The sequence below is a fragment of the Pollachius pollachius genome (genome assembly GCF_949987615.1).
Source record: "Pollachius pollachius genome assembly, chromosome: 3".
Classification (NCBI taxonomy): Eukaryota; Metazoa; Chordata; class Actinopteri; order Gadiformes; family Gadidae; genus Pollachius; species Pollachius pollachius.
In genome coordinates this window covers 37,661,958-37,674,457 of record NC_136936.1, presented here as the reverse complement: position 1 = coordinate 37,674,457, position 12,500 = coordinate 37,661,958, and the positions used below count along the sequence as shown (strand labels likewise).

Sequence of the window (12,500 nt, the reverse complement as noted above, 5' to 3'; positions counted from 1 at the left end):
GTGTGTGTTTGTTTGTGTGTCTGCATGTATGTGTGTGTGTGTCTGTTTGTGTTTGTGTGGGGTCGAGGTTTGTCTGCACGTGTTTGTGTGCGTATGTTTGTGTGTGTGTGTGTGTGTGTGTGTGTGTGTGGATGTGTGAATGTGTGCGCGGCGGTCTATCAGCTTGTGCATGTGTGTGTTTGTGTATACATGTGTCTGTGAGTGAGTGTGCGTGTGTGAGTGCATGTGCGTGCGTATGTATATGTGTGTGTCTGTGAGTTAATGTGCGTGGGTGTGTATGGAGGTTTGTCGGCATGTGTGCGTGTGTGTGTGTGTCTGTCTGTCTGTGAGTGAGTGTGTGTGTGAGTGCATGTGTGTGTGTGTGTGTGTGTGTGTGTGTGGATGTGTGTGTCTGTGAGTTAACGTGTGTGGGTGTGTGGATGGAGGTGTGTCTGCATGTGTTTGTGTTAGTTTGCGTGTCTGTGAGTTAGTGTGTGTGTTGATGTAGTCAGGCACAGGGAATGGCAGCTATGTGAACCCTTTGGAATGTGGCCTACGGGCTGCGGCTACACCCTGGCTGGAGCTACGAGAGAGAGAGAGAGGACGGGCGAGAGAGGAACCAGACTAGTGACAGCAAGAGAGCGAGAGCGAGAGAGAGACTGATGAGGCAACAGCGTTCTTGTTCCTGACAGCCCAAACCTCCAGAGCGCGAGCTCCATGTGCACAGGGGAACCCACTCGCTTACGCGCACGTACAGTACGTGCTCTGCATTTGTGCGCATGCAGACCGTGCATCAAAGCACCTGGGAAGACTTGCCAATACCGCGGGCACACACACGCATGTGCACACGCGCACACACACAAATACCACCACATGCAGACACTCCTACACAAACACACTGACCTCCACATGCAGACACTCCTACAAACACACAGACACACACACACACACACACACACACACACGCACACGCAGACACACCTCTAAACACACACACACATACACACACACAGACCACAAGGAGTGTGATTTTGGAGACCAATTCAAACCAATCTCTTAAAAGGTCACCATAGATTCAGATTCATCTAATGGCCTGCCTGCACTCTGTCCTGCCCTGACCCATTTAGAGGGGTGTTGGGATGCTGATTGGATGTGGTCCGCGAGAGGGCGGGGCTTCAGAACTCACCCTTCGATTGGCCACGAAGATGATCCTGGCGTAGCAGCAGATCATCAGGACGATGAGGGTGAACAGAGGAACATACCATCTGCGGAATAATATCACACATTAAAAGACGGATAATGATAGCTGTAATGGATGTTCTCCAACTGTGGGTTAGCAACGTGACAACAAGTCACAACAACAACAACAATAACAGCAGTCATCCCAAACTGATCGGTCAAGTCATGTTTTTCTCAAAATACTCCAAACATAATAATTTCTTTGTTTAGAAGTAACTTTTAGTTTTCGACAGAACAAGTCTCTTGCTTATTGTGTGGTGTTGGACGCTGTGTGTTGATGCGTGTGCATGACACAAAAGTGAGTGTGTGTGTGTGTGTGTGTGTGTGTAAGGTGAGAGGGGGGAGGGAGAGAACATTTGTAGGAGGCACAGGGGAGACAGCATGCCAGGTGTCTGAGAGAGAGATAAAAGCAAACGGTGTTTGTGCGTATGTGTGTGTGTGCGTGCATGCTCGTGTGTGTGCGTGTGTGTAACTGTGTGTGTGGGAGAGTGATGGGTTTTTCACGGGCACGGCAGCCCCGTGTTACGCAACCGAGCTTGTTCCGCGCTCGGAGGAGTTTCAGCCCCTCCTTAGAATCACAACGCTGGCCATTGTGTTGCTCTCACAGCAGACAGGTTTTCAGGACGACAAAAAAAATAAAAAGCAGAGGAAGGCAAGCCCCGGCCCCGGCCCCACCCCTGGGTCCCGGGGGCACGAGTGGTGCCAGCAGCCCAGTGAAGAGTCCATCCAAGCGGCCAGGCGCGTAACTAGCTACACGGGGAACACACGCGTGCATTAAAGACCGCGCCAGACCCTGACTGACGAGAGCATCGCTGCCCTAATTGTCGGCGCGAGATAGGGCCAAAACAATCACAGTAAAAAGGACAAAATACAAACAAGATAACAAACAAAACAAGGTGCGGTATAGTGGGGAGAATAGCTCTCGGATGAGAGACAATGACCTGCCCCCCTCCCCCATGCCCATCTCCTCCCCCTGATCACCCCCCCATGCCCATCTCCTCCCCCTAATCACCCCCCCATGCCCATCTCCTCCCCCTGATCACCCCCCCATGCCCATCTCCTCCCCCTGGTCAGCCCCCCATGCCCATCTCCTCCCCCTGGTCAGCCCCCCATGCCCACCTCCTCACCCATGCCCACCTCCCCCTGCCTACACCTCCTCCCCCTGATAACCTCCCCCTGCCCATCTCCTCCCCCTGGTCAGCCCCCCATGCCCACCTCCCCCTGCCCACACCTCCTCCCCCTTCCCACCTCCTCCCCCTGGTCAGCCCCCCATGCCCACCTCCTCACCCATGCCCACCTCCCCCTGCCCACACCTCCTCCCCCTGATAACCTCCCCCTGCCCATCTCCTCCCCCTGCCCCCACCTCCCCCTGCACACCCCCTTGCCCATCTCCTCCTGACCCCCTCCTACCCCTACTTACCTCCTCCCTGTGTTCACCTCCCCTACCCTCCCCCCCCCTGCCCACCTCCTTCTGTCCCCCTCACTCTGATCACCCCCCCCCCCCCCCCATCACAGGCGGCAACTAAAAGCAAGCTGAAAAAAAAAATAAGCCGATATCCCCTCCATGAATATATTCACCCTTTTGTAGAACGCATGAATGAATAAATAGACGAGGGAATAAATATAAAAACATATAGATACGTCGCCGGATGGATAAATAAATCAATATGTTGATGGTAAATAAATAGATAAATCAGCGAACTTCACGGAGAACAACGTGCCTCAGAGGCAGCGATGGGGGAGAGGGGGGGGGGGGGGAGGGGAGGCTTCGGGAGCAGCGCAGCGGCGAACGGGAGGGAGGGAGGGAGGGAGAGGGTGCGGGGGGGAGACATAAATGGGAGAGGAAGGACTGCCGAGCGCATACATCATTTTCCCCCGAGCCCTGCGCCACGGCAATTATACAAGCAAAATCAGCTTTGATTGCGTGCGTGCCTGTGTGTGTATTTGAGCGTGTGTCGTGAGTGTGTGTGGTGCTTCGGCACAAACGTTATTGCGTGCGTTTCTGTGTGTGTGTGTGTGTGTGTCTTTGTGTGGCACTCGGCCACGATCGTTATTCTTTGTGTGTCAGTGTGTGTGTGTGTGTGTGCGCTCTTGCGAGCAGAGTATTGTGTGAGTGTGTGTGTGGCTGCTGATAGTGCGCAAACGTTTTTGTGTACGTGTGCATGTGTGTGTTGCGCTCCAGCAAGAAAGCTTCTGTGTGTGTGTGTGCGTGTGTCGCTGTATAGGGGGGAGTGATTTGGAGCGTTTTGCATGTTAGTGTTGCGTTGTGTGTGAGCTGTGCGGCGGCTGCGTGGTGTTGCGGAGCTTGTGTTGTGTGTACGGTGCGTGTGCACTGGTGGTGGGTTGTGGTGGTGGGTGTGCGGTGGTGCGTTGCGTGTGCGGTGGTGGTGGTGGTGGGGGATGTGCGGTGGTGCGTTGCGTGTGCGGTGGTGGTGGTGGTGGTGGGGGGATGTAGGGGGGGAGGGGGTACCCGAACGAGCGTCACCTCGCTGTGATTTAATAACCCGCTCTCCGGAATAAACGGCGTCCAATTACGCCAGCGCACCTCCTGTTAATGACGGAGAGATGGAGGGTGCAGGGAGAGCTAGGGAGAGAGAGAGAGAGCGAGAGAGAGAGACCGAGAGAGGGAGCTAGAGAGAGAAAGAGAGACACACAGAGAGAGAGAGAGAGAGAGAGAGAGAGAGAGAGAAAGACCGAGAAACTGACAGACCGAGAGACCGAGAGCAAAATGGAGGCAAACAACAAAAAAAAGGGGGTGGGGAGGATAAAGGGGGGGGAGGGATTAAGGGGTGGCCTTTTAACGATGGGAGATGGGAGGGAGGGAGGGACGGGGGGAGGAAGGGGGGGAGGTAGAGAATGACGGGCGGCAGCTACAAAGTGCTCTAATTAGCATGATAATGATCTGCCATTAGAGTCCACCGTGCTCTACAGCTGAGCACTACCCCGAGAGAGAGAGAGAGAGAGAGAGAGAGAGGGAGGAGAGAGAGATGAGAGGGGTAGAGAGAGAGACAGAGAGAGAGAGAGAGAGAGAGAGAGAGAGACAGAGAGAGAGAGGGAGCGGGATATGGAGAGTGAGCAAGATGAGAGGGACACAGAGAGAGATTGAGAAATGAGGGAGAGGAACCGAGAGAGAAAGAGCAAGGAGGGAGAGAGAGGGAGAAGGAGAGAGAAAGATCGAGAGGGAGGGGGACAGGGAGGGATAGGAAGAGAGAGAAGGCACGTGGACGTCCCTTTTTCATGGAAAAGGAGGACAAGATGGTCAGGACCGTAGAGAGAGAATGAGAGAGGGAGAGAGAGCGATGAGGAAAAAGTGAGCGGGAAGGCGATAGGTTAAAACAGGACAGGGGAGGGGGAGAGGAGCGAGCGAGAGAGACGGACAGATGGAAGGTGACTAGGGGAGGACAGACAGGAAGACAGATAGCCACAGAGGGATTAAAGGATCTGAAGAAAACAGCGGCAGACACAGGGAGGCGAGCCGAAATCAGGGGAACTCTGGGTAGACGCTACACACCCATAAACCCGCGCAGACACACGGACTCACGCACGCACACGGACTCACGCACGCACACAGGCTACAACTTCCTCTTTTTTTTTCCCGCAACAATTTTATTCCTCCTTTTCTTCTTCTTTATTTCGTCATCCCTCCCTCTCGCTCTCTCTCTCTCTCGTTTTTCATCTCTCTCTCCCTCTCGGAGGAACGCGGCCTGCATGAAAGCGGCTTTAATTCAAGTGCTCGGTGCGAGATGGGAGCGCTGGGTGGCGGTCCATTTTCAGCCGGAAATAATAACTGCTGAAAAGAAAAAAGAGTGGAAAAAAAGAAGGGGAGAGAAAAAAAATAAAGAGAGGGAAAGCGGCATAAAGGGAGGGCGGAAGACACAGCGAGACGTCACCATCAACCTGTCTGACCACCTCCAGGGCAGGCCGTGCATAAAGAGAGAGAGAGACCCCGAGAGAGAGGGAGAAGCACCGATACCGGGAGAGAGAAAAAGACAGAGAGAGAGAGACAGAGAGAGGGAGAGAGAGAGAGGGAGAGAGAGACACACAAAGGCAGAGAGAGAGAGAGACAAAGACACAGAGGGAGAGACAGAGACAGAGAGACAGAGAGAGAGAGAGAGAGAGACAAAGACACAGAGGGAGAGACAGAGACAGAGAGACAGAGAGAGAGAGAGAGTGAGAAAGAAGAAGTAGAAAAAAAAGAGGAGGGAGGAAAATAATGAACGAAGAACAAAGAGCAGGGTGTGTGCATGTGGGAGTGTATGTGTGTGTGCGTGTGTCTATGTTTATGTGTGTGTGTGTGTGCGCGCCGTGGCAGGCAGCATCATTGTTTTTCAAGTGAAACCAAGTCGACCGCGAGTAACCTTGGCTGAGAGGCTGGGCGTCCAGCCGCCGCAGAGACGAGGTTCGACACGGGGCCCGACACGGGGCCGGCTCTCACCTGGCCCCTGACAAAACACCTCCTGTCACCATGCAGGGGGTGTGTCTGTGTGTGCGTGTGTGTGTGTGTGTGTTCGGGTGGATGAAGGGGTTAACTCCCGGGCGCTATCGCATGGTGTTTTTCCAGTTTTCCTTTGCTGTTGTTTCGTCGATGCAGGACAGATTCTCGGACACAGGCGCCATGTGTTCCTCTTCGTGTGCGCGCCTGTCCATGTGTGTGTGTCTGTGTGTGTGTGTGTGTTGTTGCCATGGCGCATAACGTTTCCAAAAAAAAAGAAAAAAGAAGAAGAAAAAAACCGCTGACGGCCGCTGGTGACTCAGCTGGGCTCACCTTGGGTGCTGCGCGTGCTGACTCAAACCCTGGATATCCAGAACACAAGCACCCCCCCACCCGGCCCCCCCACTGGCCCTGCCACCACAGCCCTGTTCGTTCTGGTCTCGCTCTTGAGGGTTGAAGCTGTCACACACACACACGCACACACACACACGCACACACACACGCACACGCACACGCACACACACCACCCTTCCCTGCCGTCCTGTCGACATGCTCGGCTGAGTCCTGATGAAGACAGACTGGGAGGCCGTGGGGGTGGATTCACAGGGGGGTGGGGGGGGGATAAGGTGGTGGGGTGGGCAGGGAGCCATCTCCATTTTGCATTGCTGCCCACTTCCTTCCCTCCATGACCCCGCCCCCTGCACCCGCCGGCCCTTCACACTTTCATCTCCCCTTTATACCCCCCCCCCCCCCACTCCATTTCACCACCCCAGTTCCCGTTCCCCGTCCCCTACACACACACACACTTCCTCAAAACCAACCACATACACCACACACCCTCTCAACGCACTGCTGTAGCCACCCACCCCCACCCCCCATCTCCATCCACACCATTACCAAGCCCCTTCTTACACATACCCACCACTAGAGTAACACGCCATGTGAGGTGTATATGTCTGCGTGTGCATGGGTCTGGTTTTGTGTGTGTGAGTGCGTTTGGCTGCGGGTGCGTGTGTGCGTGCGCATGTGTGTGGGCGTGTGTGTGTGTGTCCTGTCGGCCCGTTGGCCTGGTCTCTAATCTCTCGTCTGGTTTGATGTAATTACCGCTAATGAAGATTCCCTGATCCTCCGCAGCCCGCCCCTCCCCCCACACACATACACAAACACACACGCACACACTCCCCTCACGGCGCACGACACCACAGCCAACACCACACGCTTCACCTCAGCCACCGTGAAATGCACACACAGTCAGCACACAGGCAGCTACGAGCAGCGCCGACATTGTGTGTGTGTGTGTGTGTGTGTGTGTGTGTGTGTGCGCGCGTGTGTCTGTGTGTGTGTGTGTGTGTGAGTGCGCGGTTGTTTATTTGTTTAGCAAGATTGATTCCCTGCTGATGTTGCGAGCAGCAACGCGATTACCTTGGGTTGCAGGCTGTGTGTGCGGGTGTGTGCATGTGCGTGTGTGCGCGCGTGTGTGTGTGTAAGTGTGCACGGGGGGATTGGCAGAGCCCCTCCAGACTGGGGGCTGGTTGGAGTGAGCGGCGTACAGCGGTAATCCTTCACCGCTGTCCTAAACGCTTAAACACACAGCGGAGAAACTCCCCCTCAATCTGGCCGGGCAGACGCGTCGCACGCACGGCCGCGCACACACGCCCGCGCACACGCCCGCGCACACACACCGAGAGACATCTTGGCCCCAGCAGGGGGGAGGGCGAGCGCCACATGCTCCCCTGACACACAACCCCTTCACCCCTCTCCACAGAGACCTACCTCCCCCCCTCCTCCAGCCCCCACCGCGCTTCTCTCCCTCTGGGGAGGAGGGAATCTGTGGTGTGTGTGTGTGTGTGTGTGTGTGTGTATATGTGTGTGTGTGTGTGTTAGGGCAGGGGCGGGGGGGGGGGGGGTTGACGGCGTGGCTGAAAGGTTCTACTTACATCCCAAATCTCCAGGCTACGTGATTGTCTGTGATCCAGCTGGGGGGAGAGAGAGAGCGAAAGAGAGAGTCAGAGAGAGAGAGTGTCAGAGAGAGAAAGGGAGAGATAGAGAGAGAAAGAATGGTGTGAGTAAAATAAAGAGTGGAAGAGAAAAAGAGCAAGAGCTGGAAAAGAAGCAAGAGAGAGATGGAGGGAGAAAGAGAGTGACAGAGATGGAAAAGGTGAGAGAGAGAGCGAGAGAGAGAGAGAGGAAGAGAGAGAGAGAGAGAGAGAGACTGAGAGCGAGAGAAGGGGAAAAAACGAGGGGGAGAGAGAGAGAGAGAGAGAGACAAAGAGAGAGAGGGGAAACAACGTGCAGCTGCAGCTATTAATAAGCAGGGAGAGCAGGGAAGGGAACGGAGCCCAGAGATTAAGGCTATGTCCCAATTTGCTTTGCACCGCTTCCTCCCTCCCTCCCTCTGACCGCCCCCCTCCCCCCTCCTCCCCGCTCCTCCTCTCCGTCTGAGCTGCCTCGCAAACACAAATAAAAATCCCCCCCCTTCCCTTCCCACCCACCCCCCACACTGTTTTTAATGGCAGAGTTTCTCCTGCTGCCCAGGGATGGATCAGTAATTGGCTATTTTAGAACACTGCATCGGGTAAAGGAAAAAAATCCCATTCAAAGAGCACAGGGGGCACAGAAAATTTGATTATTATTATTTCTTTACTTATTGTTTCATCACCGCTAATTGGAGAGAAGGAACGTTGTTTCGTTACTGACGATAGACAGGCACGGAGAGGTTGTCAGTTTGTACGTACCACCAGGCTCCCGCCGGACCGTAGCAGCCCTTGAGCAAGGGCAGGACAGCCATGATGAGAGGCAGCCCCCAGGCGGTCACATGGTACAATCTGCGCTCAGCGAGACACGCACACACACACACACACAAACACACAAGAAAAAAGAAAATAAATAAAGGGAAGAAGGGAAAAGAGAAAGGATGAAAGAAAGAAACAAAAGAAAGAAAGAAAGGAGATTCATTACTACTTCAATGAAGGACCAGATCTGCATGGACTTCTAAGCAAAGTAAAAATCTATATTCCGTGACCGAGTCCTCTCTGTCTCAGAGCGGAATCCGCCCAGACTGGTTTTGGGGCTCAGACAGATGCCCATAAAAGTAGACTTCCAGTTGGCCTGGGTAATTTCAATCCTAATTACATTGCTCTGATCTGAGGGAGGGTGGCGTAAGCAGAGCCCGTTAAAATGATTGAATGAGCCGTGTGCTAATCCAAACCACGGAGAGCGCACTAAAAGTGATCTGCCCTAGAACTCAAAGCATATTATTTGGCCGTGGAGACCGGGCCGCTGTAGTGAGCGGTTGGAGTCCAGTATTATGCACTGCATGTCAAATATGTGGGGACATGTTGTGTTGGGTCCATTGTCTTTTACTTAATAAAGCACTTTGTCTTTCTCCTGGTTGGAGAAACACAGTTTAAAGGCAAAGTAGCGCACTTATACAGTACTCGTATAGAAGTAATAACAAGTAAATGTATAACTGAAAGAAACTGAAAAACACAATGGCGGCATGTCAACTCCAACACATATTTTATCCCAAATATATATTGTGTCTATTTCTATTTCAGGAGGAAAACCAATTAATTGGATCAAAACATGCCCCCCCCCCCCCCCCCCCCCTCAAACCCACAGCTGGATATAATGGAACATCACAACACATCTGAAACTGCCAGCGAGTCTGTGCGTGTGTCTTTGGATGACTGTGTGTTTTTGTGTCTGACTGTTCAAATGAGCACATGTGTGCCTTGGGACTGAGGCTGTATGTGTGTGTGTGCTGGTGCTGCGGTGGTGTATGTTATGTGAGAATGTGTGTCTGTGTGAGTGTCTGCACATGTGAATAGTGTATATGTTAACTTGTGCATATTGTGTATTAGTGTGTTTGCACATATGTTTGTGTGTGTGTCTGTAAGTCTGCGGCTGTGTGTATCTGTGGTTGGGTGTGTGAGCAGCAGTGTATGTTATTTATGGTATCGGTGTGCGTTTGTCTGTGGCTGTACATTATGTTGAGTGTGCACGTGTCTGCGGTTGTGTTTGTGTGTGTGTGTGTGCATTTGTCTGTGGCTTTATGTTATGTTGGGTGTGCCCATGTGTGTGCATATCTGCGGCTGTCTGTGAGTGTGTGTGTGTGTGTGCGTGTGTGGAACGGAGTGCGTGCGTGAATGTATGTGGGTGTGTTTGTGTGTGTGTGTGCGTGTGTGTATGCGTTTGCGTACATGTGTGTGTGTGTGTGCGAGTGGCGTGTGTCTCTGTGTTTCTGTGTGTTTGCATGTGTGCGTGCATATCTGCGGCTGTGTGTGAGTGCGTGTGAATGGGAGTGCATGTGTGAGTGCGTGCGTTCGTGCATGTGCATGTGTGTGTGTGTGTGTGTGCGTGTGTCTGTGTGTGTGCGTATGTGCGTGCCTGTGTTTGTGTGCTTGTGTCTGTGTGTCTGCGTGTGGTCGTGCATGTTTGCGTGCGTGTGTGCAGATGAGGTGTGTGCTCCGGGGTCTCGGGGTGTGGGCGTCAATACTTGATAGAGCGAGCCACGGCCCCCCGGTCAATAGAGTGGAAGTCCTGCCCTGACTGCTTCCAAGTGCGGTCAATCGAGCGACAGACGAGCCGCTGACACACACTCGATCGCCCTCCACACACACACAGACACACACGCTTGCTCTCTCCTACTCCGAGGGGTATCGTATTTCTGATTCTCTCTCTCTCTCTCTCTCTCTCTCCCGCACTCTCTCTCTGTCTCCCCTCCGCTGTCCGTATCTCTCTCACTTCCTCTCCCTGTCTCTCTCTCCGTCTGCCTCGCTGATGGACAGAAGTGTGATAATGTGTGGGAGGTGAGAGACAATGCTGTGGAGTGGTTGGAAATAGAACGGAAAGCTGGTGGGAGTGAGACTATACGAATGAATGGACAGGGAGAGAGAGAGTGGGTTGGGCAGCTTTAAAGAGACGGAAAGAAAGAGAGAGATATCCAAAGGAACGACGCAGATGTAGGTGAGAGAGAGAAAGAGAGAGAGAGAGAGAGAGAAAGAGAGAGAGCGAGAGAAAGGGTGCTGGAGAGAGAGAGAGAGAAAGTGAAAGAGAAAGACCAGAGGATACAAATGGTGAAATCAGCGCTGCCAATCTGCGGCTTGCCGACAAGGGGAGGAGGCTTGTCAGGAAATCGATTGTTGAGACACGCACACACAAACACAGGCTCCAGCACACACACAGGCTCAAGCGGGTGCAAACACACACACACACACACACACACACGTACACACACACATACACACAGAGGCTTAAGCACACACACAAACACACATATATACAGGCTCCAACACCACACACAAAACCACACACACAAAAACACCCACACAGACAAACACATGCATACACACAGGCTTAAGCACATACACACACACACACACAAACAAACACAAGCTCGAGCTCACAGACACACACACACACACACACACATACACAGACATACACACACACAGCAGTCTGCGGAGTGGCGGAGCGTTGAGAGGAAGATGACGAGGTCCGGAGCGCAGCACAACATGGTCTTAATGAAGCACAGCAGGACCACTACACACACACACACACACACACATCCACTCACACAGGCTTATATAGTTCTCTATCTCTCTCTCTGTCTCCCCCCCCCCCCCCTCTCTCAAGGCTCGATCTATTCTCCTTTTTTCTCCGCAGCTGAATTCATTGCCTCCCCTCTCAACCCCCCATTTCATTTCTATCTCTGTGTCCTCTGTGCACCGCACGCCGTGTGTGTAATGTGCTTCCCGCCACAGAACCCCCCCGCCCCCCGCCTCCCTCTCCCCGCTGCCTGTGCTCCGCACGCGCCCGCTCATCCACCCCCGGTCTCCGCTTCCTCCGGCGATTTGTTCATTCATAAACCATCACCCTCCGCCTTCAAAGTGCGTCTTCCAGTGTGTGTGTGTGTGTGTGTGTGTGTGCGTGTATGTCTGTCTGTGTGTGTGTGGGGGTGTGTGCGTTCATGGTGCTGAGTCCGTGTAGTGTGTCGGCGTGTGTGCACGTCGAAGGTTTGCGCTGTGTGTGAGTGTGGGTGTGGGAGGGGATGTGGGAGGTGTTTGGGAGTATGTGTGTGAATGTGTGTGTGTGTGTGTGTGTGTTTCTGCGTGTGTGCATGTTGAAGGTGCGCGGTGAGTGTGTGTGTGGGAGGGGGTTTGGGTGGCTGCAGCCGGTAATTGTGCATGCATGTTGAGGATGCGAAACGCAAGTCGCGCTCCTTCTGCATAAACACATAGCTCAGACCTGCACCCCAAAAGCAGCCCCCCACACACACACACACTCACACACACACACACACACACACACACATACATGCTCACGGACACACACACAAACACACACAATCAGGTAGGTAGCCCATGTGAATGTGTCTATGTATGAGTGTATATGTGTGTGTGTGTGTGTGTGTGTGTCCATGTGTGTGTGGCTGTGTGTGTGTGTGTGTGTGTGTGTGTGTGTGTGTGTGTGTGTGTGTGTGTGTGTGTGTGTGTGTGTGTGTAGTCCCCTAGCGCTCTCCTCTTGCTAAGCTCCAATCTATTAGAGTGCTGCCTGGCTTTTTTCCCCCCATTTTTCCTCTACTTGTTTTTTTTTCGAGCCCGTAGCAAACACCTCCATCCACAACACACACACAGAAACACAAACACACACACACACAAGGCATGCAATCATAACCACACACACACAGGCACACACACATGCAAAATGCAACGCAAACACTCACACGCACGCGAAAACAACAGTCTCCCCACTCTCCCAGACCCATTGTAGATTAAATGTGCATGTACATGCACAGAAACACACACACACACACACACAACCCTGTGTGCTCAGAGTTGATGAAGGC

At 53.2% G+C, this 12,500-nt stretch overlaps 1 protein-coding gene across 1 annotated transcript in view; it reads right to left on the bottom strand.

The window, feature by feature from the left end:
• Positions 1 to 12,500, bottom strand: part of LOC307072570 (cyclic AMP receptor 2) — a gene marked incomplete at its 3' end in the record, with an annotated part of 32,805 nt that overhangs the window by 11,506 nt on the left and 8,799 nt on the right. Inside the window, 3 exon segments of the mRNA XM_079731912.1 lie at positions 1,166 to 1,244; positions 7,588 to 7,626; positions 8,386 to 8,475. Coding sequence (XP_079588038.1) covers positions 1,166 to 1,244; positions 7,588 to 7,626; positions 8,386 to 8,475 — 208 coding nt within the window.